Source organism: Sitophilus oryzae, unplaced genomic scaffold (assembly GCF_002938485.1).
Source record: "Sitophilus oryzae breed Bouriz unplaced genomic scaffold, Soryzae_2.0 scaffold_1576_pilon_pilon, whole genome shotgun sequence".
In the NCBI taxonomy this organism is placed as follows: domain Eukaryota; kingdom Metazoa; phylum Arthropoda; class Insecta; order Coleoptera; family Curculionidae; genus Sitophilus; species Sitophilus oryzae.
In genome coordinates this window covers 17687927-17714183 of record NW_022146254.1, presented here as the reverse complement: position 1 = coordinate 17714183, position 26257 = coordinate 17687927, and the positions used below count along the sequence as shown (strand labels likewise).

General features: G+C 31.0%; 1 protein-coding gene across 1 annotated transcript in view; it reads left to right on the top strand.

The window, feature by feature from the left end:
* Positions 1-26257, top strand: part of LOC115879316 (glutamate receptor ionotropic, kainate 2) — a 344372-nt gene that overhangs the window by 182956 nt on the left and 135159 nt on the right. The window contains exons 6-8 of the mRNA XM_030896084.1: positions 12201-12342; positions 14661-14828; positions 22001-22021. Coding sequence (XP_030751944.1) covers positions 12201-12342; positions 14661-14828; positions 22001-22021 — 331 coding nt within the window. The remainder of the gene's footprint in view (positions 1-12200; positions 12343-14660; positions 14829-22000; positions 22022-26257) is intronic.

Genomic DNA, 26257 nt, shown 5'->3' with positions numbered 1-26257 from the left:
GTAGAGGTTCGATAAGAAGGGATTTTTCGAAACTCGAATTCTAAGGGGGTGAAATCACCCCCCAAATATAAGAATATTTTTTAGTTAAAAACCGGAGAGTTTTTCGGAAAAACTCTTAAACACGTATATTTTACTTTATTATTTTACATATTTTAAGATTTTTTAAAATTTATACAGGGTGTTTCCTAAAATATGATCATTGAGTAATCATGATTCTGCTTAAACTGCTTGACGTTTAAAGCTGATTTTTGGCAAATGGATTGACTGTGGGATGTAGAGGTTCGATAGGGAGGAGTTTCTCGAATCTCAAATTCCAAGAGGGTGAAAACGCCCCTCAAATATTACAATGTTTGTTATTTAAAAAACGGTTAGTCTTTCAGGAAAACGGTTGGACACGCATAATTTATTTATTTATTTTGCGTTCCAAAAAGTTGGGTAATTAATGAACCACGATTCTTCTTAAACTGCTTGACATAAAAAGTTTGTTTTTGGCAAACGAATTTTTCGGAAGTCAAATTCCAACGAGACGAAACTACCCCTCAAATATTACCAAGTTATATAATAATATCGCCATATTGTTTTAACATTGAAAATGTTTCTGTTATCCTATATAAGGGAGCCCAAATCGAATTAAAATGCTACATTTGCCACACAATGACGTCATATATACAAGGGTATAGGAAATCTCGGCGCAGCGGCGGCAGTCGGCCAGCGCGCGCAAAAACCATTACATCGCTAATTGTTTATTGATATATCTTTATTAGTTTAAAAGCAAAAAATATGGGGTTTGCTTTGATACCTTGTCAAGACATAAGCGAAACCTTTAAATTGTTTTTTTTTTTCATTTTGGCCTTCGTTTTTCGTTAAATGAAAGTTATTATGTTTAAAGTTTTTTTTGGTCATAAGCGCTAATGGAAATGTTTTTTCGTAAATAATTATAAAAAATTACTCCCTACGAAGACTTTGTTGTGTACTGGATGAAAAAATAAGTATTTGTTTTCTCTATACGGTGGTATTAATATATCGGTTTTTGATGATAGTGCCCTTTTACCCGGTCTAATTTTGTACTCCTTTCGGAATAAGGGTCCCCATATCATGTACTGTGCTTCCATCCCTGAAAAATTCAGCTTGTGACACCGAAGTGAGAGGTAACGTCAAAATACGCTTTAATCTACCTACATCATAGGTAGGTGTAGGTACTCTAGGTATATTCTACCTAGACAGTCGCTGAACTAGCTGACAGTAGTAATTAATTTGTTATCCGATAAGTAGTTGTCATTATATAAGTTTAATCATCTTATACCTCCTATAACGGTAGGTTTTGGATTTTTCCTGATTGGTTTGTTAAACAAAAATATACTGGGCATATAAATGTCTGTTACAGGTTAATTCGTTAAAGAAATATGTTACACACATATTATTTTAATAATAATAGTATAATAGTAATGGCTATATTATGTTATAACACATACATATGTATTGAATGTACTTATTTTAACCAATGCATTGTTTTGTTTTTTTAATCTCACAAATAAGAAATGTTTTATAGTTTTTATTATAAAAAACAGTGATTATACAATTTATTTACACCCCTTACACTGTTTTCTGTAAGGGGTGTAACCAGGAGTATATTTCGTAACCTCTTACGATATAAGAGGGCACAAAGTGTTTTATTACTTAATGCTTAAAATTTAATAATATATTTGTACATAAAATAAAATAGACTAGAAAGTCAATTAATTAATATTGACGTAATTACTAAATAAGTACAAGATTTTTTTTCTAATTATTTTAGTGTATTTTTAGTCACCTAATTATAAAGGAGAGATATCCAACCATTGCATTATTTTACTCACAAATAAATGTTTTATGGTTTTTATTATAAAACAACGATTAATTTATTATACACCCCTTAACCCAAACACTCCAAGGAGGATATTTCGTGACCCCTTATTTAAAGTGGACAAGCTTTATTAGTCAATGTTTTAATTACCCAGCGTCTTTAATAAAAATCTAATGTAATTTTTCATAGAAATGATCTGACATAAAAAGCAAATTTTATCAAAAAACTTTTTGATTATCTACAAGGAGTAAACCGCTGACAAATGTCTGTATACTAATGCCAAAGTAATGCCAAAAATACAAATTAAATACCAAAATTTCTCATATAATGCCCCACTAATGCCAAGCTGATTCCAATATAATACCACTAATACCACGAATAATATGTAACACATTTGTTTCACGAATTAACCTGTAACAATACTGGTAGGTACGTGCACAGATTTTTTCCTAGGTAACTTAAAAGTCGTTAAAAAGTCTAATTATATTTAAAGAAGATATAATTCCAACAAATTACATTATAAGGCCAATAATGCACAAGTAATACCATTAAAATTTTAGCGTTTTTAACTTGTGTAACATATTTCTTTAACGAATTAACCTGTAACAATAGTGGTAGGTACGCGCACAGATTTTTTCGCTAGGTAACTTATTAAGTCGTTAAACAGGCCTATAAAAGCTATAACAACATAGGTAACTAATATTTATAATTTAATTCGAGTTTTAATCTCAAATAATAAATGTTTTTACTGGTGTATTTCTGAAGTGTTCATTATTAAAAGTAGATATTCTTCAAGTTATGCGAAGTAATAAGTAATGTTTCCGGTGAGACCGCGTATATGTCACCGGATTCTGGTTAGTATAAAGACTTTTTCTATAGAAAGAGTTTTTTCTATATTTTCCTTTCAAAATAAGACTAATTTCTTCTTATTCTTTTAAATATTACAGTGTTTCTTTTTCCTAAAATGTTATACTTAATTTTCGCTTAAAATTAAAAAATCACAAATGGAGGAAAATATACGTTATTGAATAAAGTTTATACAAATCACTTTACCATAACAAAAAAGTAAAAACATGTCATGGCGGAAGATATTCAGGTGGCATTTCACACATTTATCTATTAAAATCGAGATTAAAATAATAAACTTGCGTAACATGTTATACACGAGATAGAAAATTTCAGAATCGATTAATACGCAATACGCTACGCAGTCAACTTATTCCTATGCGCGGATGAGCGTCTTCAAGACTCTTCCTTCGGCCAGGGTCACGACGCCGTCGAAGAGGAATCGGCCTACGTTTGGCTAAACAGGCTGGACACGGAGTACGATATTGGCGAGTCTGACTATTTATAAAAATTTGCAAAGTAAAATATGTTGGAAAAATAATTAATCCATACATATATAAAAGCTCAAAGGGTTTTTTTGTTGCATCCATCCCGCCGAAACCGCTTTACCAATCTTGATGATTCTTTTTTTAAATGAAAAGTATATATGTGTAGATTTGTTATGAAGTATTTTTATAGTGCTTAATGGCTATTTCTTTGTATAAAACGACTAAATACTAAAACATACCTGAAAAACACCTACACACAATACCTCCAGAAATAAATTATTTGTCATTGTCAGTGGTGTGTCAGTTAGATTATATATAACGTTTTTAGATATTTTAGAGTGAGTTCATGCCGCCAGCTTTACATACATAAATATTAGCACAAAGGTTCGTTTAAACGACATTAGTGAATTAGCTACACAAAGCGATTTTAGGAAATTCATCCTCTTAGAGAGTAAAATTATCTCGGAACAGTTTATTGTATGAAAATTCCTTACTATTTGGTCTAGAAGAATGAAATCCTACAAAAAGAATTAGAAGAAATTTCTGAAATTCATCAACCAAATGGGTAAAGTTAGTAAAAATTTATATAAAACTTGGTGACCTCTGGATTATACACATAAAAATTGGCACAAAGGTAAAGCGAATTTATGAAATTTATACCCTTAGGGAGTAGAATAGAGAATGAAAGTTTGCTCTACGAAAATGCAATACTATAACATTATAAACCAGACAGTATAAAATGTTATACAAGGGTTTATTTAGTGACATCATAACGAAATATATCTTCCTCAATTATCCTTCAAAGAATAAAAAATAACCTATAAAGAGAGTATTAGTGCTCTTAATAAATAAAAAAAATGAAAAATAAAAAACATCTATGCTCACTAGCTCTCTATAAAGAAGTAAAAAATCATTTAAATCAATGCATGAACGATTCGAGGTGTAACGCGAACGTAGTCGCGAGAAAAAGCTAGTAATTTATTAAATTATTTTATTTAACTCATTAATTTTCATTGAAAAGGAATTTTTGTAATTCGCCACTATATTAGTTAAAAACTAAGAAACTCATATCAAATTTAAGTTTTGCGATTTTAACTTATACTTTTTACAAAATCTGAACACATTTTAAAAGAAAAAAAGTTTTTCATAATATTTGTGTAGATTGACTACAAGTTGTATAACATAAATTTCTACGACCGGTCTACCTAGTGGTCTGCAGCATCGCCTTGTGGTGCAAACGTGGGCCTGTTAATCTGTGACGTAACGCACAACAGCCAAGAAAAACAGAAGCGTGGCTAAGAATTTAGTAATTTAAAAAAATTATTTTAAATACAGTAGTAGGTATTATAAAGTTTTGTGTTTAAATGGGGTTTGCCTTTAACAGTTAAAAAATTATATCGTAAAGTGTAACTTTCCGTAAGAATTCTTTTTTTTGCTTGCTTGTTTTACGGATAGGTGCGATCGCATAATTATTATTGATAATGTTTTACTTAATTTTAACATTACTACTTTTTCAGCGAATCTTTAAATCTGTTGTTTTTTGTTAAGTTCGTTATTTAAACATATGTATGTAATACACTCATATTAACGCTAATCATATTTTTACGTTTTTATTCATCATTTTCAATGCCCCCCCGGTGGCATCTTTGTAAAGGACTGTGAATTGTTTTTCATGCTGACTTAAATGTGAGAAAATTTTATCCAGTTTGTATGTTAATGGAAATTCTTGCTTTGCTTTATCATCACTATTACAAATGAATAATTCGACACGAACGAAGTCGCGGGTACAAGCTAGTATGGTTTATAAAGAGGCATTATTTTAAAAATATATTTGTATATACAGGATGTCACGATAAAAAAGTAATAATACTAGTATCTATTATATTCATATTGTGCTCCCTATTTTTGTGTAGAATAATTGGATTCAGTATAAAAGTCTGTATATAGAACACTATCTTTGTTTGAAGCACTATGCGGTGTCGACATTCTATTTCTGATTTATTTATTTATTATACTAGTTTATTAATACTTAGCTATATTTTCCTTAACACTAAAGATAACAGAATAAACCTGAGAAGGAAAATTTACATTATTTTATACAGGGTAATTTCTATAGCGTCGCCAACATTGTTAGTTTAAAATGCAATATCCCATTTTTTTTAAATGTGGCACCCATAATAGATAGACGCTGAGCGTTTTTAAGATACGATTATTTTAAGTAAGAAATTTAGTAAAAAAAGTCATTAATGCATTTAAAATTATTCCGTTAGATTCTTAAATACCATGCTGTAAATTCACATCATAAAACTGAATAACGGTTTTTTTTGCTATGAATTTTCTTCTTCCATTAACGTCTTTAATTACAACTCAACGGTTTTCTTCGGGCTCCATTATAGAACGGAGAAAAATTTTCCAACAGCAGGAAAGAAAAAAAGTAAATTAATTTTAAGTAAGACTTTTATTGGCCACAATTTATTTCTTTTAAAGGTGTGGCGAGAAGGGGTTAATAGGGTTATTTTTTTGGAATTATCGGCGATGTGGAGGTTCCTGTTATTTCTTATTTAAATTTATTTTTAGGATAAAAATAGATGTTTTTTTTGCTATTTATGTATACAGGATTATTCATCTCGACACGGAGTACTGTAGTCAAATGATTATGGCTTTAAAAATTGTGTAATGGGATCATTGGAGGATTACTAAAGCTACAATTTAATATTATTTTGAAAAGGTACAGAGTGTCCCAAATAAAGAAAAAATATTACAGTTGCATTTTTTTAAATGAAACACTCTCTATTATCATTACATTTTCAGTTTCTCTGATTAAAATAAATGCAAATTTGATTACGGTTTACCGCACTAATCTTACCGTTTTATATTTACAATTTTGTGAAAATACAGTAACATTTTTAAGCAGTTCATTTCAAAAATTACATCTACATTTTCTTTAATTTCCTCTAAAACGGTAAGGAAATTTGGAAGATTATAAACGGGATTTACCATTTTAGATCAAGCCAATATTTTTATGAAGAATGCATTTTTCTCAAAATGTCAACAATAAAAAAGTTTTTCTAAAACATTTTTATTATTGACATTTGAAAAAAATTTAATATAAAAACTTACTGGTAATCTAGCTACTCGGTTTTTGTTTATAATTAGCTAACATTTTAATACGATAATTATACAAATTGTCTGACACACGAGCATTAGATTTATTTATCATTTTACCATGTTAACTGCGAACATTTTTTTATTTTATTTTCCAACACGACACATTTCAGTTAGTCGAAAAAACAAATATGCGACCTAATAAAAATTGCAAAAAACTGCATGCGACTGCATTTTCCACTTTCAACATTGGTTTTATGACAACGGTGTTGGCAATATGCTTTTAAATTACGCACAGTTTAAATCGGTGTAGTAGTTACGGTCCATTTGTTTGGGAAAGAATTATAACTGCTGCGTCTGAAAAATTGATTTTAAACCTTTTTGTTGGATATATGACCGCATAAATAATTTACAATATTTTTGAAAAAAACTACCAAAAAATGCTGGCATTTTGTATTTGTTTTTATATACGGATAAAAATACAGGGTTGTTCACCACATACGCCACGAAGTATTGTAGCTAAACGATTAGATTTTTACAGAAGTTTTGGGTTCGTTGAAGGACTATTAGAGCTACAATTTAAAAATATTTTTACAATATACAGAATGTCCCAAATATGGGACTACTCTACTATACTCAAAATCATAGTTTTGACAACTTGAGCTGTCTAGTTGTTGTAATATCTTTACTTGGAAAATATCTACGTTTCACACTTTAAATATAAAGTGGATGACGTCATTTTTAAGTTATCTAGTTGTTGCGATAGAAAGATAATCCAAAATAACAAAGGTTGGTAAGAGTTAACTCAAAACAGCCAATTTTCTAGTTATCTAGTTGTAGTTTCGAAGTAGAGAAATAGCAATCGTGATTCCCAAATTTGAACTGCCTTAACACCTCTTATAAACAGCAGACGATATCGCGAAATTCGGTAATGGGTTGCTCGTAATCAACATTTAGGATCGCAAATTTTGTTTGTCAACGCAAATTAAACGATCCAAAAATCAAAAAAGGAGTGTTTTCAAGCGGCCACCCCTTCTAATAACAAACAATATTGCTGCTTAACTGTGGTAATAGTACGAAAAAATACACGTCAACTTGCTGTTGATTTATAAAAATTTCGATTATTAAAGAGGATTATAAAGTAAAACCTTGTCGAGAAATCAACAGAACATAGATTCCCAGATGACACTATTTTATGTTCATCCAACTTACATACGTATGCAAATTACTTAAAACAAAATAGATATATTATGATTATAATATATTTTCCATAGAACTCAATATACAGGGTGTTTCAAAACAAATGCAAAAAACTTCAGGGGGTGATTCCTTGTTCAAAATAAAGGGTAGTTTGCTTCATAAACGTTGGGTCAAAAGTCAACCATTAGGGAGATATCGCGGTACTAAAATGGCGGGAAAATAATGTTCTTATTTTTTATCTTGAAAACGAAAAGAGATAGACTAATGAAATTTTATGGAAGCATTACTTTTATGAAAACACACTTTCTGGTAATTTTTTCACTTTTTTAAAATGAGTGGAAGGGGTTGAAATAAACTACCCCTATCATTCTTGTTAACGAAATTTAAAGAAAAATCTTATCAAACACATGAAAAAAAAATTAATTTGGAAAGCTTAGTTTGTTTAGAAACTTTTTTATCTCTTGTGTTTTTTTAATAAAACTCACCGATTTGAAATTAAAAAATAAAATGTAAAGCATTACATGTCAGGACTAAAAATATTTTTAGATTAAGAATCTAGTGATAATAATGATAATAATAATAATCTAGATAATAACGTATTGCAGTAGGGTAATGTCAAATAAAACAATATTAGAAACATCCTAAAAAGTGACAGCGGCCGACTAGATTTTTTCTAAAAAATTACAGCTGCCCACTAGATTCTTTATCTAAAAATGTTTTTGTCCTGACATGTAATGCTTTACATTTTATTTTTTAATTTCAAATCGGTGAGTTTTATCAAAAAAACACAAGAAATAAAAAAGTTTCTAAATAAACTAAACTATCACAATTAATTTTTTTTGCATGTGTTTGATAAGATTTTTCTTTAAATTTTATTAACAAGAATGATAGGGGTAGTTTATTTCAACCCCTTCCACTCATTTTAAAAAAGTGAAAAAATTACCAGAAAGTGTGTTTTCATAATAGTAATGCTTCCGAATGCTTCCGTAAAATTTCATTAGTCTATCTCTTTTCGTTTTAAAGATAAAAAATAAAAACATTATTTTTCCGCCATCTTCGTACCGCGATATCTCCCTAATGGTTGACTTTTGACCCAACGTTTATAAAGCAAACTACCCTTTATTTTGAACAAGGAATCACCCCCTGAAGTTTTTCGCATTTGTTTTGAAACACCCTGTATATTTCTAATACCTAACTTTTCTTAAAAAAAAAATGTGTCCTAAACTATAAAAATATCAAGAAGTTACAATCTAGTTACACGTTACTTGTACTAGATAATGTCAAATTTTTCCTGCAAAGAAACTACACAAAGTGTAGTTTTTGTTTTAAATTTTTGAAGTAAAGCTGGTCAAGAATACATTGGGTAAAATGTCCTGGAAATTTGAAACATTCTGCATCTTTATTCATTTCAGCATTTATTTTTTGATTTCGATTTATAATCTGTTTTTTAAATTAATTTATTTTGAGTAATTAATCTTTTTATTTACTGCTCTTTACTGCTTAATTTCGTGCTTCTAATTTTTTGAGTATTTTTTGCAATGATGGCGACAGTAATTGCCGTGAGGTAAAATCGGGATAACAGTGCCGCCAAGCCTTTAAGCAAGCTTTTTTTCCTGGCAGCAAAACGCAGTGGTTAAAATTGAAGGAACATCGTCAGAAGAAATCACGATTAAACGAAATGTAAGACAGGGCTGTGTGCTGTCACCGCTCTTATTTAATATATATTCAGAGGCTATCTTCAAAGAAGCTCTAGAAGGAATCGAATGTGGAATTAAGATTAACGGGAAAGTGATCAATAATATCAGGTATGCCGACGATACAGTTGTGCTGGCCGAGAATGAACAAGATTTGCAGAGGCTAATGAATGAATTAGTTCGGCATAGTGAAAACTGCGGTGTCCTCATAAATACCACAAAAACGAAGGTTCTTGCATTCATCAAAACACCTGTGCAGATTCACCTGGATATCAACGGTGACCCAGTAGAGCAAGTGTCTTCATACAAGTATTTGGGGTGTATTGTAAATGATCAATGCGACCCGAAGAAAGAAATTAGAAGCCGCATAGAACAAGCTAGAAAAACATTTATAAATATGAGACAATTTTTCACAAGGTCAGATTTGAGTTTGGAGCTACGGGTACGCATGGTCAGATGCTACATTTTTTCAGTTCTCCTGTACGGGTGTGAGAGTTGGACTCTTGACATATCGTTAGAAAAAAAACTAGATGCCTTCGAAATGTATATTTACCGCCGTATATTAAGGATATCATGGGTCCAAAGAGTTTCAAATGTGGAGGTTCTTAATCGAATGAGAAAACAGAAAGAACTCATGCTTACCATCAAAGAAAGAAAAACACGCTACATAGGCAACATAATGAGGGGTAAAAAGTATGAACTTCTCAGATTAATAATTGAAGGCAAAGTCCAGGGCAAAAAATCTATCGGCAGACGCCAGAATTCCTGGCTAAAGGACATTCGTAGATGGTTTGGTTGCTCATCAATCGACATATTTCGTATGGCTGTATCTAGAATGACGTTAGCTATTTGGATCGCCAACCTTCGAAAGGAGACGGCGTCGTAAGAAGAAGAAGTCCTCTAAGACTTCTAAAAAGCTGTTGTTGTCTTTAATTCTACAAAAAAATCAACAATTATGGAATCAACAACACTGCTGCAACTGTTTTCGATACATATTCTGAGGGTTAATATATACAGGGTGGCGCACCTCATTCGCCTCGGTTGATTATACGAAAACGAACATATATAGAAACAAAATATTTTATAGGTATATGTGGGGAGGCAATATGCACAATTTAAAATTGTTTTTAAATATACAGGGTGTCTCAGAACTAAGATCCATACCATTTTTTCTTATGAAACACCCGGTATTTTATTTCATTTTTGGATTCTTGGGCCCAAAAAAAGGCATTTATTATAAGGGTTAAATATGTTTAAAATCTTTGGTTTTTGATATATTTAAAGATATTTAAATATGCATGCTACAAAAGAAATAACTATTAACACCTTGTACATTACTTTTCAGAATTAATTCTTATGCTGAGTGTAAAGGTAAATAAATAAACTTTACTGAAAAATGTTATTGCTTCCTTAAATTTATACAGGGGTACCAAATATTGGTGATCTATTTTAAGGATTTATTTTACATAAAAACTTTGTTATTTCAAATGCAACACCCTGTATTTTTTTAAATAAATCGAAGCAGATTCAAATGCTCTTTCAAAGTATATTAGGGTTTCTTATGACTATCTATCTCAGATTTCGAATAAAAAGCGATTTTTAGATAAAATTGCAATCAAGATGACTGGTATCGCCATGGCAATTTTCTAGTGACAGTTAGTGACTATTTTCAAAATCGAAATTAGTTTATAGACTTTATTTAAATTTATACCAGTTTACTTTTATTTAATTTACCTACAATAGTTTAATAAATAATATTTATTAATATTAATATGTATTTATTATTCTATCAAGAAAAACGAAGAAGTAGTTCTTTGTTTTATTTTACGATATCTTGTAGATATATGAATTTTCTATAAAAGAGTCATTTAGGGCAAATTCAATTTCTTCACTTCAAACGACAGGTTTCTGCCTAATAAATTTCTTATAAACTACACTACCAACTCTGCGAAATAGGAAATAGGACAAGTAGTTTTTCAAAGCAACACTTATCAGGAAGATTCCGATTTGGATATCTTTGAGCATAAGCTCTTGAGGCCAAGAAATAACTTTCCTCACAAAATAAAATCACTAGTAACATATCCATTCGTTCCGCCAGCAGATACGGCTTTATTTTTCTTCATAAAATAAAGAATACTCACATATTAAACTATTGTGGGTAAATTTTAGTAAACTGTTTAAATAATAATGTCCATAAACCAATGTCGATTTTGACAATAGTTACTGTCACTAGAAAATTGCCATGGCGATACCAGCCATCATGATTGCCATTTTATTTAAAATCGCTTTTTATTCAAAATCTGAGATAGATAGGTATAGGAAAACTTAATATAGTTTGAAAGAACATTTGAATCTGCTTCGATTTATTTAAACAAATACAGGGTGTTGCATTTGAAATAACAAAGTTTTTATGTAAAATAAATCCTTAAAATAGATCACCAACTTTTGACACCCCTGTATAAATTTACGGAAACAATAACATTTTTCTGTAAACTTGGTTTCTTTACCTTTAAACTCAGCACAAGAATTAATTCTGAAAAGTAATGTACAGGGTGTTAATAGTCTATTCTATTGTAGCATGCAAATTTAAATATCTTTAAGTATTTCAAAAACCAAAGATTTTAAACATATTTAACGCTTATAATAAATGCCTTTTTTGGGCCCAAGAATCTAAAAATGAAATAAAATACCGGGTGTGTTTCATAAGAAAAAATATACCTTTGGTATGGATCTTAGTTCTGAGACACCCTGTATATTTCAAAATAATTTTAAATTGTGCATATTGCCTCCCCATATATACCCATAAAATATTTTGTTTTTATATCTTTCCGTTTTCGTACAATCAACCGAGGCGAATGAGGTGCGCCACCCTGTAGATCTGCCGTATTGTCGACAAAAAAACGGCTGAGGTTTCACCTTCTTCCCCCAGAAAAATTGTCATATACCCCTTTTTAGATAGTATTGAGCAAAATTTCTTTTTTATTATGAAGCTTCGTTTTACAATGTCGTGCTTTTTTGTTTCAGACCATTACTGAAACAAATTAAAAATTCGGCAGAGAGTCACATAGTGCTTGATTGCTCAACGCCGAGGATTTACGACGTACTAAAACAAGCGCAACAGATAGGGATGATGAGCGACTACCATAGTTACTTAATTACTTCTCTGGTAAGTCAATTATTTCATATAATTTACTAATCTTAAGAGCTGTATAATGGTCTGTCTTTCTGTCTTCGCTAAGTTCCTCAAAAAAAGTAAAGCTTTCGGGCATTTATGCCTAATTGTCCATTTAGATCTCAAATTTTAATTATTGTCCTCATTAAATTTAATAAGAAAATGTCTGTGAAACAATGATTTAAATCAATGCTGTTCTAATTAGAGCGTTTACAGTTCTTCATTTAAAGTTATATTATCTTTTGAGAGAAGTAACGACAATAACGACAATGGAGAGATTTCTTTTTTGAATCAATATAGGTCCGAGTTTGTATTTTTTTGTAGCTACAGGGACTTAAACTCTACATTTTTTTTCAATCTAAACTAATATATAAAATTCTTAAGTGACTGACTCACTGATTAATCACGATGCTGCTCAAACCACTCAACGTAAAGGCGGCTACAGACGTTCATGCAGACTTGACAAGTGTACTTGTGCAAGGGTACTTGTACAAGTTTGCATTGACTCCACACAACACAAGCGCACTTGATTAGTTTTAGTCTGGTTTTAGTAGGTAAAAATGGACGAAAAAGACGCGCTAGCTCTTGCGATGTTCGTGATTCTGCATAAACAAAAAAAACCGTTGATTTTAGTGCAAAAACTCGCTTCTAAAGGGGAATATTTATTCGCATACCAATATTTTAAACAAATTGAAGTTTTACCCTGCTGATTGGCAAAATTATTTACGAATGAATGAAGAAACATATTTTAAACTGTTATTACTGGTTAACCCTTTTATTGAAAACAAATTGTTCTTAAACCTACTAAAACCAACTTCAGGCTTGCGCAAGTGATACAAACGTTCATGCATACTTGCGCAAGTCAATGGGGCATGAAGAAAATTCGTACAAGTCTATGCCACTTGCACAAGTCGAAATACTTGTACAAGCTCAAGATTCTTATACAAGTTCTACACACGCTCAAGATTCTTATACAAGTACGCTTGCACAAGTACGCTTGCACAAGTACACTTGTCAAGTATGCATGAACGTCTGTAGCTGCCTTAAGAAGCCAATTTTAGCATACAGGTTGATTCTAGGGTGTAGAGGTTCGATAAGAAGGGATTTTTCGAAATCCCAGTTCCAAGGGGGTGAAACAACCCCTCAAATATTACAATATTTGTTATTTAAAAAACGGACAAGTTTCCGAAAAAATGCTTAAACACGTATATTTTATTTTGTTTTGTTACATATTTTAAGATTTTTTAAAAATGTATACAGGGTGTTTCGAAAAATCTGGTCATCGATTAATCACGATCCTGCTTAAAGCGCTTGACCTAAAAAGGTGATTTTTTGTAAAACGGATTGACTTTAGGGTGTAGAGGTTCGATAAGAAGGGATTTTTCGAAACTCGAATTCTAAGGGGGTGAAACCACCCCTCAAATATTAGAATATTTTTTATTTAAAAACCGGTGGGTTTCTCGGAAAAACTCTTAAACATATTTTATTTTGTTCTACATATTTGAAGATTTTTAAAAATTTATACAGGGTGTTTCATAAAATATGACCATTGAGTAATCACTATTCTGCTTAAACTGCTTGACGTTTAAATCTGATTTTTGGCAAACGGATTGACTGTGGGGTGTAGAGGTTCGATAAGAAGGGGTTTCTCGATTTTTTTTTGTTCTATGCTGACATAAATGTGAGAAAATTTTATCCAGTTTGTATGTTAATGGAAATTCTCGCTTTGCTTTATCATCACCATTACAAATGATTAATAAGACGCCAACGAAGTCGCGGGTACACGCTAGTTTATTATAATTTTCTTACAAATAAGTCCAGTTTCGATAGTAGTTTGACATTGTTTTTTGTTTATCACAGACTTATTTAAGACTTTGGCCAGTTAATGGCATTAAAAACTTATAGGTTATAGGTTGCTATTAGTTTTGAACTCGATTTTCTCTCTCAAGAGATCTCATCAAGGAGACTGAACTTTTAATTGCCATTAAACGGCCTACAACATTTTGCTAAGAAGAGAAAAGAAGGTCAGTGGCACACCTTTGTTGATATAAGAAATAAATCATATTTTTATATGAGGAATCTCCCGATGACAAGTGGCACATGTTTTTTGAAACAACCTGTATATGAACCATGCTATAAAATTTCAACATTAACCAAATTTTAGTTTCAGAAGGTATTTTATTTCAAGGTTGGCGTGTTTGAACAGACTTAAGTAAAGCGGATATAGCTCAAATTTTGAACTATATATACTATAATCTATAGTAAAAAAAATTGAAGCTAAGTATACAAGATAAACCTGAATTAATTTTCAGGACCTGCATGGTGTCGATTTAGAGGAATTCAAATATGGCGGCACCAATATCACCGCTTTCCGATTGGTCGATCCGGACGGACCGGAAGTCCGCAAAGCCGTACGAGATTGGAATTTTCCGCAGGACAGCAAGGGAAAGAAAAATGACAATTTGCCCGCTCTCTATCGGGTAAGCAGATTTATTAACCTTTAACCTACGTAGGCTAGGCCATTCTAAATGCGTGGTCTGTTTAAAAGACAAGTTTAAAAGTAGTAAATTTACATTTAAACATTTCATAGATATGGGCCATTAAAAATGCAGGTTGTCATAGTTTTGATTATGGAAAAGCAAAGTTGGAATAAAATTGAAAGAAGGGGTTACACTGGTAGGATTTGAAATACTACATCAAGTCCGGAAATTGTAAAGTAATCGCAAAACAATTTCCGATGCACGTGATCAATTTTGAGTGACAAGCGATGGTGACAGCGCTGCCAGATTGTGATGAATTTATGAGATGAATCTTAATGTAAAATTGCGAAACAATATATCTATTATATCATTTATAACTATTTAAACTTTGCACATTAATATTTAATTTATAAATACATATTTGTACATGGTAACTTAATTCCAACAAAATAATCTCTGAATTAAATGCCTGCAAATAATTGAAATGAAACCGAAAAAAAATTGTTTTTATGAAAATTTGAAGTACTCCAAAATATTGTTACGTCAGCCGCATCGGCTGCCGACGGGTCTCAATAATCTTTCTCGCGCTTATAAATACTCATAAGACTTTTTTGTCGCGCTCATTTAAACTCTTTATTCGCGTCAGGCAAGTATTAAAACCCGTTAATTCGTCTGGCAATTATTGTATTTTACTAAGAGTGAGTTCCAGGTGGGACCCTCCACTGAGGCCGCGAGGACCTATTGTGGCTCAGTTTCTACAAGCTCTTTAATAGAAAAAGAGCATTAAAGTTCACCCTCAAGACCCAGCCTTTTAACATAGGCCGTTATGTCCGAGGGTGATATGTCTTCTAGGTCTGTTAGGTCTAGCATGGGTTTGCTAAACACCTCACACCTGGTCCTGCCCCCAGCGGGGCAGGTAGACATAACGTGCTTCATTGTTTTGTCATCTTCCATACAGAGGCGGCATTCGGCGTCTTCCACCAGTCCCATACTCTGTAGATGTGATCTCAGCCGGCAGTGGCCCCTGTATACTGCAGTAAGCGTACGCGCTCCGTTCCTACCAGCCTTTAGGAGTTCATGTGTTCTACGTTTGGATGGCCCTGCTAGGATTGTCTTGGTATGTTCCATTCCGGGACTGTCACACCAGTCCCAAAACGTCACACCCCTAACTCATTCACAGAGCCTGTCTCTTGCGAGATTTTTTGGTACGCTAAGTGTCGGTTCTGGGCCCACGAATGGCGAGCTTGCACCAGTTTTGACGAGGGAATCAGCACGTTCATTTCCCTCTAGGCCGACATGTCCCGGTATCCATATTAGCGACACTTTGTTTCCATCTCCTAATATATTGAGTAGTTTCTTACAATGAAGAATCGTCCTGGACGTACTTTTCGTTGCCTCAAGTGCTTTCAACGCGGCTTGACTATCCGAAAATATGCTTATTGTTTTCCCGGTGTATTGCTATTCTACCAGCAGTTGCACACAGGTTTCAATCGCATATAGCTCAGCTTGGAAAATAGTGGTGTGTTTTCCAAGACTGTGGCAGATCTCAGTCTTTGGACTGCTGCAGTAAATTCCTGCGCCAGGTCCTTTATCCTGGCAATTAACACATATTGTTTAATATCATCTAATAAACACGCTGTAAAAATTTTAGAATGCCTCAAGTATGTTTTCCAGGTATAATAATTAAACATATTTGGAATGGTCGGATTACACCTTAAACCCGAAAAAAAAGTCTGGCATACTTATTTCTAGGTTAAATAGATGCTAAAATTTAAGAATAAACAAATTTCAAGTTGCCTAAAGAATGTTTTTTGGATTTATTTTTTTGCAAATGTTATGGGTTGCGCAGTAGCGAAATACCCCCAACCCCCAGCCAGACAGGATTCTGGGTTCACAAGTTATTAAACTTTTTTTTTGTTATTCTAACTTGCCTAAAATATGTTCTCTAGATATGTCGCCAGCTCTCCGGCTATGGTATAATGTGCTTACCAATCAAACCTACTTTTTTTGCTGCTTTCGAAAATATCTTCATGAAAGAACTCTCTCCACAACAGACGAATGTTTATATTGTACTGAAGCTGATAATATAGAATACACCTTTTTTAAATGTTCTAATTGGGAAGACTATAGAAGCATATGACACAATAACAAAGGTTCCATTCATTGTAGAAAAAATGACGGCAGGCTTCTTGGGCAACTAAACTACGTGGAAGGGCGCACAAACGCCTGAGCACCCTTTTCATTGTCATACTTCTATGACTGCAGTCAGGGGTAATAAAAGACGTAATGGACCTTTATTATCACGTTTTCGTTCAAAATATCAGGAAAGCTACAAGCTCTTTGTTTCGACACACAAATTTCAAGAAATGCAATATAAAAACTCGAAAATTTAGTTCTCAAAAGAACTGTTGATGCTTAAAAGTTCAATTTTTTAAAAAAGACTATGAAAATCGACAAAAAAACGTGAATTACTCCGAAAGATTCAACAACACGATATTATACAAAATAATGACATTGCGATAATTGTCAAATAATACACGACAACGTTGTTGATCGTGGCGCAGTGTGACCAACATGGCGATAATAAAAATAGTTTTAAACTAATTTTTGCAGCTTTGACCTAATTAAATCTCTGTTACAATCGTTTGCTCTATGAAGTAAAATGAAAAGCTGCTCGGTATCTTAAATTATACAAAAAATTTAAACATTTTTATTAAAATCTCATTTACTCAGGTTTATAGGCTTTATTGTCAATGACGTGCATCGAATTTTTTTTGCGATTACCGTAGCAAAATTACTTATTAATTATTGATATACTTAGCCTTCAGTCTAAACTTAGCTTGTACCTCTTGTGTCCCCCTTTCTTGAGTTATAATTTATCATACAGTATCAAGGCTTGACAAATGCTAGTATCTGAGACGATTTTACAGAGGTTAGTTTTCCATCTTCGATATCAGTCTCCGATGGGACTAATGATTGTCATCTCGGCACACTCATGAGGTGTTCTGGTGTTTCCCCATTTTCCCGAAAGAATCTGCATTCGCCGTTGTTTCTTAGCTTCAATCTATTGAAGTGTTTATTGAGGAGACTGTGTCCTGTAAAAATCCCGTGACAATCCGAAGATTGATATTACATATATCAAGGAAAACCTTTATTTTTTTCAGTTCACTGGAACTATGGGAATCTTGTAAAATTATCGAAATTTAATAATATTTATAATATTATATCAAAAGGTGTGTGTCTAAAGTTCTCTAGAATTATTTTAGAGTATTTATTTTTTTTAGAGTATGTAGGAAGTATGCAATTAATGCAATATATTTTATCTCATAATGCGGAAAGTTTCCAGAAGCTTGACAATTAATTGGTATAGTTTGCCTATTATACAGAACAGGAATGTCGTCTTGGTATCCCGGAGTGAGAGTTCGAAGAAACATTAATGTTCTAGTACGTTATTGTTCTAGATAGTTTAATTTCAAGTCAAAAATATAATATTAGGTTACAAATCATTTTGTATACCAATATAAAATGTAGGTAATAGTGAGCACGTAAACCACCAAATTTAATGCCTCTTTTTGTAAAAACTAATTGAGATTTTATCATTTCTTTATTAATTATATTTGATATGAATGATGTGTCATAGATTTGAAAGTAATATACAAAAACGTCGGCGAATTTCTTCGTTTTATACCTCTCTATTACCAAAGCTATTACTTTCTAAACAAAACTCTCAGTCGCTACATGCTGAATATTCGTGCCAATTCCACGCTAGCTATCATTTTTCATCAGAATTAGTCTACCGTGTCATCTGATTGCACTCACTGCTCATGGTAATATTACGATAAGCAGTGAGTGCAATCGGCACGATTGGAATTATCAGCGTTGGATTTGGACTATTGATTCTTCGGATTGGTTATTTCACTATATTTACTTCCCACGATATTGTTCTTTCTACAAGCTTATGTTCACAGAAAACGTCCAATGACAGTATATTGTCCACTAGATGGAATGTACTATGTTTAGATAACGTTTTCCGCAGAAGATATTTATAAAATAAGCAAAACCTACAGGAACATATCTGATATCTGAGTTTTACAGTTAGACAAAATTTCTCGAAAAATGTGCGTATATTTGTCTTCAAAGCTACAACAAATCAGTTTAAAAAAGACTTAAGTCATTTTTAAAATGAAAATGATTTAAGTCAAATTCGACAAAATTCAAACGCCCAAAAATTAGTTAATTACATACTTAATTGTTTTAATTAATAAATGATTCTAAATAAATGTGGATTCGACTCAGAAATCAATACAATAATAAGTTGTGAAAATGAAAATCTCGGTTATAAATTAAAAATATATAAATTAAATGTCTGTTACATTGGCCAAAAAATTAAATAAAATTTATAATGTGTTACTTTTTACCACACTATCTAATACACATACAAAATTCAGTTTTTAGTATTTGGAGCAATTATTATTATTAATCAACGTAAACAGTCAATTAATCATTAATGTAGTTTGAATACTGGGATCATATTAATTGGTCCCCTTTAACAAAAAATATTTAAACAGTTTTTTTTTATCTTTTAATGAAATAAGTGAACTATATCGACAATATTAGTAACTGATATTTTTTGGAAATTTGTTACATCTTTAAAAATAATCTAGAATGTCAATATTCCATGGTAAATGAGGTTTACATTATAAAAAATACATTTTCTTCGAAAATTTGAAGAGATAGGTATAGAATGGTGTAATACAATTTGATAGACAATTAAATTGTGCATCTGATTCTCGTAAAATATACAGGGTGTTCTATTTAAATTAAACAAGTTATTGCCGTTTAAAGTAGTAGTTATTTAATATAAATTTTTAGACACTCTGTATAAGATAGTATCTTGTTTATTATTGCAACATAATATCTGAGCAACAAATAAACTTCAGTAAATATTTAGTGTTAAAACCTTCGATACCCTTGAAGAAATGAAGCGTTAAAATTTATACTGCAATTTCATAAAATTAAAAATATTTCAAAAACGGTAAGGTTTAAGTGTGATAAACCTTAATCAAATTTAGCTTTATTTCAATCGTAGAATCTAAAAATAGAATAATATACAAGGCGTTCCATTTAAAAAAAATACAAGTCTCTTGTAAAAATATTTTTAAATTGTAGCTCTAATAGACCTTCAACGAACCCAAAACTTACAATTTGTAAAAATCTAATCGTTTAGCTACAATACTCCGTGTCGTATGTGGTGAACAACCCTGTATATTTTTGACTTAAATCATGATTATCTGCAAGTTAAGTCAGTAAAACGACTTAAATCAATATAACTATCCCCAAGTCAAGATAACCAGAATTGAATTTAAGTACCTTTTTTTAAATGTTTAATAATTTTCTTGTATTACCAATTAGCGATTTTCTTAGTAAGTATAGTATCATATTATTCATTTATTGTAGGTACAGACGAACTAACTAAAACCACATAAAATAAAACATTTAATTTTCAGAATATGTTATGTATATAACTATGAACCCGAAAATATTTTTTTTATAAAATTTAACCGATTTTTTAGTCTTTATATGTTAAGATACCATTACAGTTTAGATGTCACCGAATACATGTCTATTAAAAATGGTGATGTGTTTTGATCAAAATGTAATATTTCGATGGCATAAGCTAAGGGCTGGAGGATTTTAAGATACTCTTCAATTTATTCGAGATAAATTTCTTTCTTTCGTCTTTCGGGCTACATAACGTAGTCGGGGATTCACTTGAAAGAAAACAGATTCATTACGCACGCGTAATACGATAAATAGACTTAAATTTTAAGTTTTAAGTCAGCTTTCGAAAAAACGACTTAAAATCAAATGACTTAACTTAAATCAAGAAAAGACTTAAGTTTTCTGTGAGGTTGCAGCTTTGTTTTTCTTTATTATACACTATCATTTGCTTGTAGAAATGTTTCTATGGAAGTTCAAATTTGCATAGTAGGTTATCTCTCGCCTCTAATAAGCAAACTATAACCGCCCTTTAAAATAGCAATCGATTAGCTAAAATAACATTTCCTAATGTATGGAAATTTTATCTAAACATAATAGAGAATTTTAGTCCAAACTCATATTATTAGCTTGTACTATTGATGTCAATTTGTACTATATGTACTCTTGTCTTTAAAAAAAATAAATAGAACATTCAGTTCTATTCTCTTTCAGTTTTGTTTCTTTTTGAAACATAAATAATCGTTCTTTATTGTAAACTTGTTATCTTAATTCTTTTCAAATAATGCTTTTTTTTTAACTTTATGGTAGACTTATTTAAAATCTGCCACATAAAATTGACCCTTCAAATAGGAAGGCTCGCATCGAAAAAAAAAGGAGTCAGCGATAGTTCTGAAATGAAAATCATTGTCATTTTATATGTAGAATTAGGTATATAGGAAATGTCTTTGATCGTCATTTCCAAGCCAACTGGACGCCGTTTTTTATTCAATCATACGGTATAAAAATTTAAGAACATACCAAAACAAACATTAAGATTTAAAGACATAAAACTCGGTTTACGCATAATATCGATAAATTATATGGAGCCTGATATAAAACACATGGATGGAAGGGAAATAGATAGAGATGCCATCAGCAACATCTGGCACATATTATTAAGAAACCTTTAAATTGCAGATTTCGAAAATATCTGCTTCGAGTTTTCACACTTAGCTTGAAGCGTCACGTGTTTTTTATGTTTTTCTTTTTGGAGATATCGAAATCCGTTAAAATCAAGATGTAAAAATTCTTTTCCGAAACTATTCTTTGATTTATGCCTAGTTTTTACTTCCTGGTAGGTAACACGTAATGTACACATATCTGGATATTTGTATGAAAATAAAAATGTTTCTAATAAATATTCACGAACATAGAAATAGGCCTACATTTACAATATTTTTTCCTTAATTAATTTTTGAGAGAATATGATAATTTTAGGATTGTAAAATATATTTGTTTAATATAAGAAAAATATATCAGAGTATCTATCGCTTCGAGAGCTAGCAATCTGCGGAATATAGGTATACTAGTTCTAATTTCTTTTTTAAGATGTAATAATTTTTATTTAAGTTTTGTTAGCAGGGTATTATTTGATAATATTATGATTTGTTTGTTTTTGCTGCTCATTAAAGGATAATGGTACATTTGTAAAGGTAAGGATTTTGCAACGGAAAATGTTATATTTTTTATTTTTAGCCCAATCTTATTGATTTTTTTTTGGCAAACTGTATATAAATATATCAACTTTAATTCTTAATCTCAGGTTTGTATAAACTTCAGTACTGTGCTATATTATACAGGGTTTATCGAATGGTTGTTTTTACCTTAGCTTTAAAACACGCGGTGCAATAATTTCGTGAGGAAATTTTCCTAAAGCATTATTTTTCTGTCTTCTGAGTATTTTGTACTTTGTCCCATATGCTTTGCTTAATTTTTAAAAGTGAAATGAACTTGCTACCAACAATTTGCAATTTTTTTCAATTATCATTACTTTTTGATATTATTTTTCAATGTAACAAAGTGGCTTTGGTAATTATTGCGACATATTACGCTGCATTAGATACTCTATACTAAATTTAAAAAAAAACGTTAAAGAGTAACGATAAAGTTCGAGTTTTTACGAGATAGATATCTGTAAAAATAAATAAATATCTGTAATAGTCAAATATACAAACAGAAAAAAAAGTGTAAACTATACCATAATACTTTGCATTGCCTCCCTTCGCCGAGCCGCTATAACTGCCAGTATATGTTAGTTCATACGTCAATGAGGTTGCATATATCATATTGCATTACTTTTTGATATTATTTTTCAATGTAACAAAGTGGCTTTGGTAATTATTGCGACATATTACGCTGCATTAGATACTCTATACTAAATTTAAAAAAAAAACGTTAAAGAGTAACGATAAAGTTCGAGTTTTTACGAGATAGATATCTGTAAAAATAAATAAATATCTGTAATAGTCAAATATACAAACAGAAAAAAGAGTGTAAACTATACCATAATACTTTGCATTGCCTCCCTTCGCCGAGCCGCTATAACTGCCAGTATATGTTAGTTCATACGTCAATGAGGTTGCATATATCATATTGCATTACTTTTTGATATTATTTTTCAATGTAACAAAGTGGTTTTGGTAATTATTGCGACATATTACGCTGCATTAGATACTCTATACAAAATTTAAAAAAAAAACGTTAAAGAGTAACGATAAAGTTCGAGTTTTTTACGAGATAGATATCTGTAAAAATAAATAAATATCTGTAATAGTCAAATAGAAAAAAAAGTGTAAACTATACCATAATATTTTGCATTGCCTCCCTTCGCCGAGCCGCTATAACTGCCAGTATATGTTAGTTCATACGTCAATGAGGTTGCATATATCATATTGCATTACTTTTTGATATTATTTTTCAATGTAACAAAGTGGCTTTGGTAATTATTGCGACATATTACGCTGCATTAGATACTCTAAATTAAAAAAAAAAACGTTAAAGAGTAACGATAAAGTTCGAGTTTTTACGAGATAGATATCTGTAAAAATAAATAAATATCTGTAATAGTCAAATATACAAACAGAAAAAAGAGTGTAAACTATACCATAATACTTTGCATTGCCTCCCTTCGCCGAGCCGCTATAACTGCCAGTATATGTTAGTTCATACGTCAATGAGGTTGCATATATCATATTGCATTACTTTTTGATATTATTTTTCAATGTAACAAAGTGGCTTTGGTAATTATTGCGACATATTACGCTGCATTAGATACTCTATACTAAATTTAAAAAAAAACGTTAAAGAGTAACGATAAAGTTCGAGTTTTTACGAGATAGATATCTGTAAAAATAAATAAATATCTGTAATAGTCAAATATACAAACAGAAAAAAAAGTGTAAACTATACCATAATACTTTGCATTGCCTCCCTTCGCCGAGCCGCTATAACTGCGGCTAATGAGGTTGCATATATGATATTGCGTTATGTTTTCCCATTATTCTTTAAGGACCAAACGAGGTTCATTTAATGAAGCTGGTACCGCTTCGCGACCTCTAACCCTCCTGCCAAGCAGTCCCCCAACGTCGTACATGCATATAGTCGTATAGTTCACAATAATTGCAAAATAAAAACACTAAATCACCACAATACACCAAAACACTTTTACTTTTACACTGGACGCGCGTTTCGCTAACCATGTTAGCATCATCAGCAGATGATTATAAACTGTTAATTATAAACTGTAACTGTTAATGATTATAAACTGATAGTTTATAATCATCTGCTGATGATGCTAACATGGTTAGCGAAACGCGCGTCCAGTGTAAAAGTAAAAGTGTTTTGGTGTATTGTGGTGATTTAGTGTTTTTATTTTGCTGTTTAACACCAAAGGTTCCAACCCTCAACTGTAATCACAATAATTACCAAAATAATAATTTTAGAGTAAACACTTCTAATATGAAAAATATTCATGAGAGTGTAATAAAACAATTTAAAAACTTTCCTCTTAATAAAAAATGTCTATACCTATGTAGCGGATTCATCTCTCCAAAAATATTCTTTATGGGTATTTCGCCTGCAGTATTTTTTTATTTTGTAGATTTTCTTGCATGTTCCTTATTGACAACTTGACAATTACGTCAAATACATTAAAACGACATTATATGTATATTACATTATATGTATACATACTACATAAATATGTATGTATTTTTCCCTATGAATTATTTCCAATCAAATAAACTAATAACTTCTAAAAATATTTTTCATACCACATACTGTCTTAGTTAATACTAAATTATTTTGTCAAAATTTCACCATATAAGTTTTGTTTTGTCCAGGCAATGATCTACAATATACCTTTTTTTCAAACGTCAAAGCACTTTTACGCCTAAGCATAAAAGTACGAAAATATATTATTAGAGTGTATTACCATAGTTTCTCGGCATATAATTACTTAGAAGGTATTACATTTAAATATTTTAATATTATTTGCAAGGCTTGAAATTGTTTAAAAAAATCATTTGTGACGTTTGAAAAAAATAGCATGTTCTATTCGGAGTAAAAATGAATTTTTGTGCCTCGCCACAAAAAGTACCATATTTTTTCACCTAATAAAATAATACACTATTATTAAAGCTGTTCTATGCTAGAAACTAATAAAACAATAGTGAGGTTGGTAAAACAAAAATAAGTCATATTTAATGCGGTCGAATACTTGGCCGTGTTCAAAATATTTATTTCAATTTTTCATGGTATATATGCATATTTGGATTTATTGTAATGGCTGTTTACAGAGTTTTCATATTAAATTTTTAATCCAGATTTATATCATGGTTATTGATCGGGCGCATTATCCTGGCTAGTACTATAATACTGGCTAGGATTCGATATTATATTTTCTCAAGTAATTTTTTTAGTTTATGTTGTCATAATATTTCGTCTATTTTGTAGCATATTTGAAAATGTATAATTAAAAAAGTAATCTATACTAATATATAAAATCCATAAGTGACTGACATACTGATTAATCACGATCCTGCTAAAACCACTCAACGCAAGAATATTACAACATTTTTTATTTAAAAAACGGTCAAGTTTCCGAAAAAACGCTTAAACACGTATATTTTATTTTGTTTTTTTACATATTTTAAGATTTTTTAAAAATGTATACAGGGTGTTTCGAAAAATCTGGTCATTGATTAATCACGATCCTGCTTAAAGCGCTTGACGTAAAAAGCTGATTTTTGGAAAACAGATTGAATTTAGGGTGTAGAGTTTCGATAAGAAGGGATTTTTCGAAACTCGAATTCTAAGGGGGTGAAACTATCCATCAAATATTGAAATATTTTTTATTTAAAAACCGGTGAGTTTTTCGGAAAAACTCTTAAACACGTATATTTTATTTTGTTGTTTTACATATATTAAGATTTTTTATAAATTTATATAGGGTGTTTCATAAAATATGACCACTGAGTAATCACGATTCTGCTTAAACTGCTTGACGATTAAAGCTGATTTTTGGCAAACGGATTGACTGTGGGGTGTAGAGATTCGATAAGGAGGGGTTTCTCGAATCTCAAATTCCAAGAGGGTGAAAATGCCCCTCAAATATTACAATATTTGTTATTTAAAAAACGGTTAGTCTTTCGTGAAAACGCTTGGACAAGCATAAATATAATAATAAAATAATAAATAAAAATCATACAGGTTGTTCCAAAAAGTTGGGTAATAAAACTGCTTGACGTAAAAAGCTTATTTTTGGCAAACGGATTTTTCGAAAGTCAAATTCCAACGAGTTGAAACTACCCCTCAAATATTACCAAGTTATATAATAATATCGCCATATTGTTTTTTCTCATGCTGACATAAATGTGAGAAAATTTTAT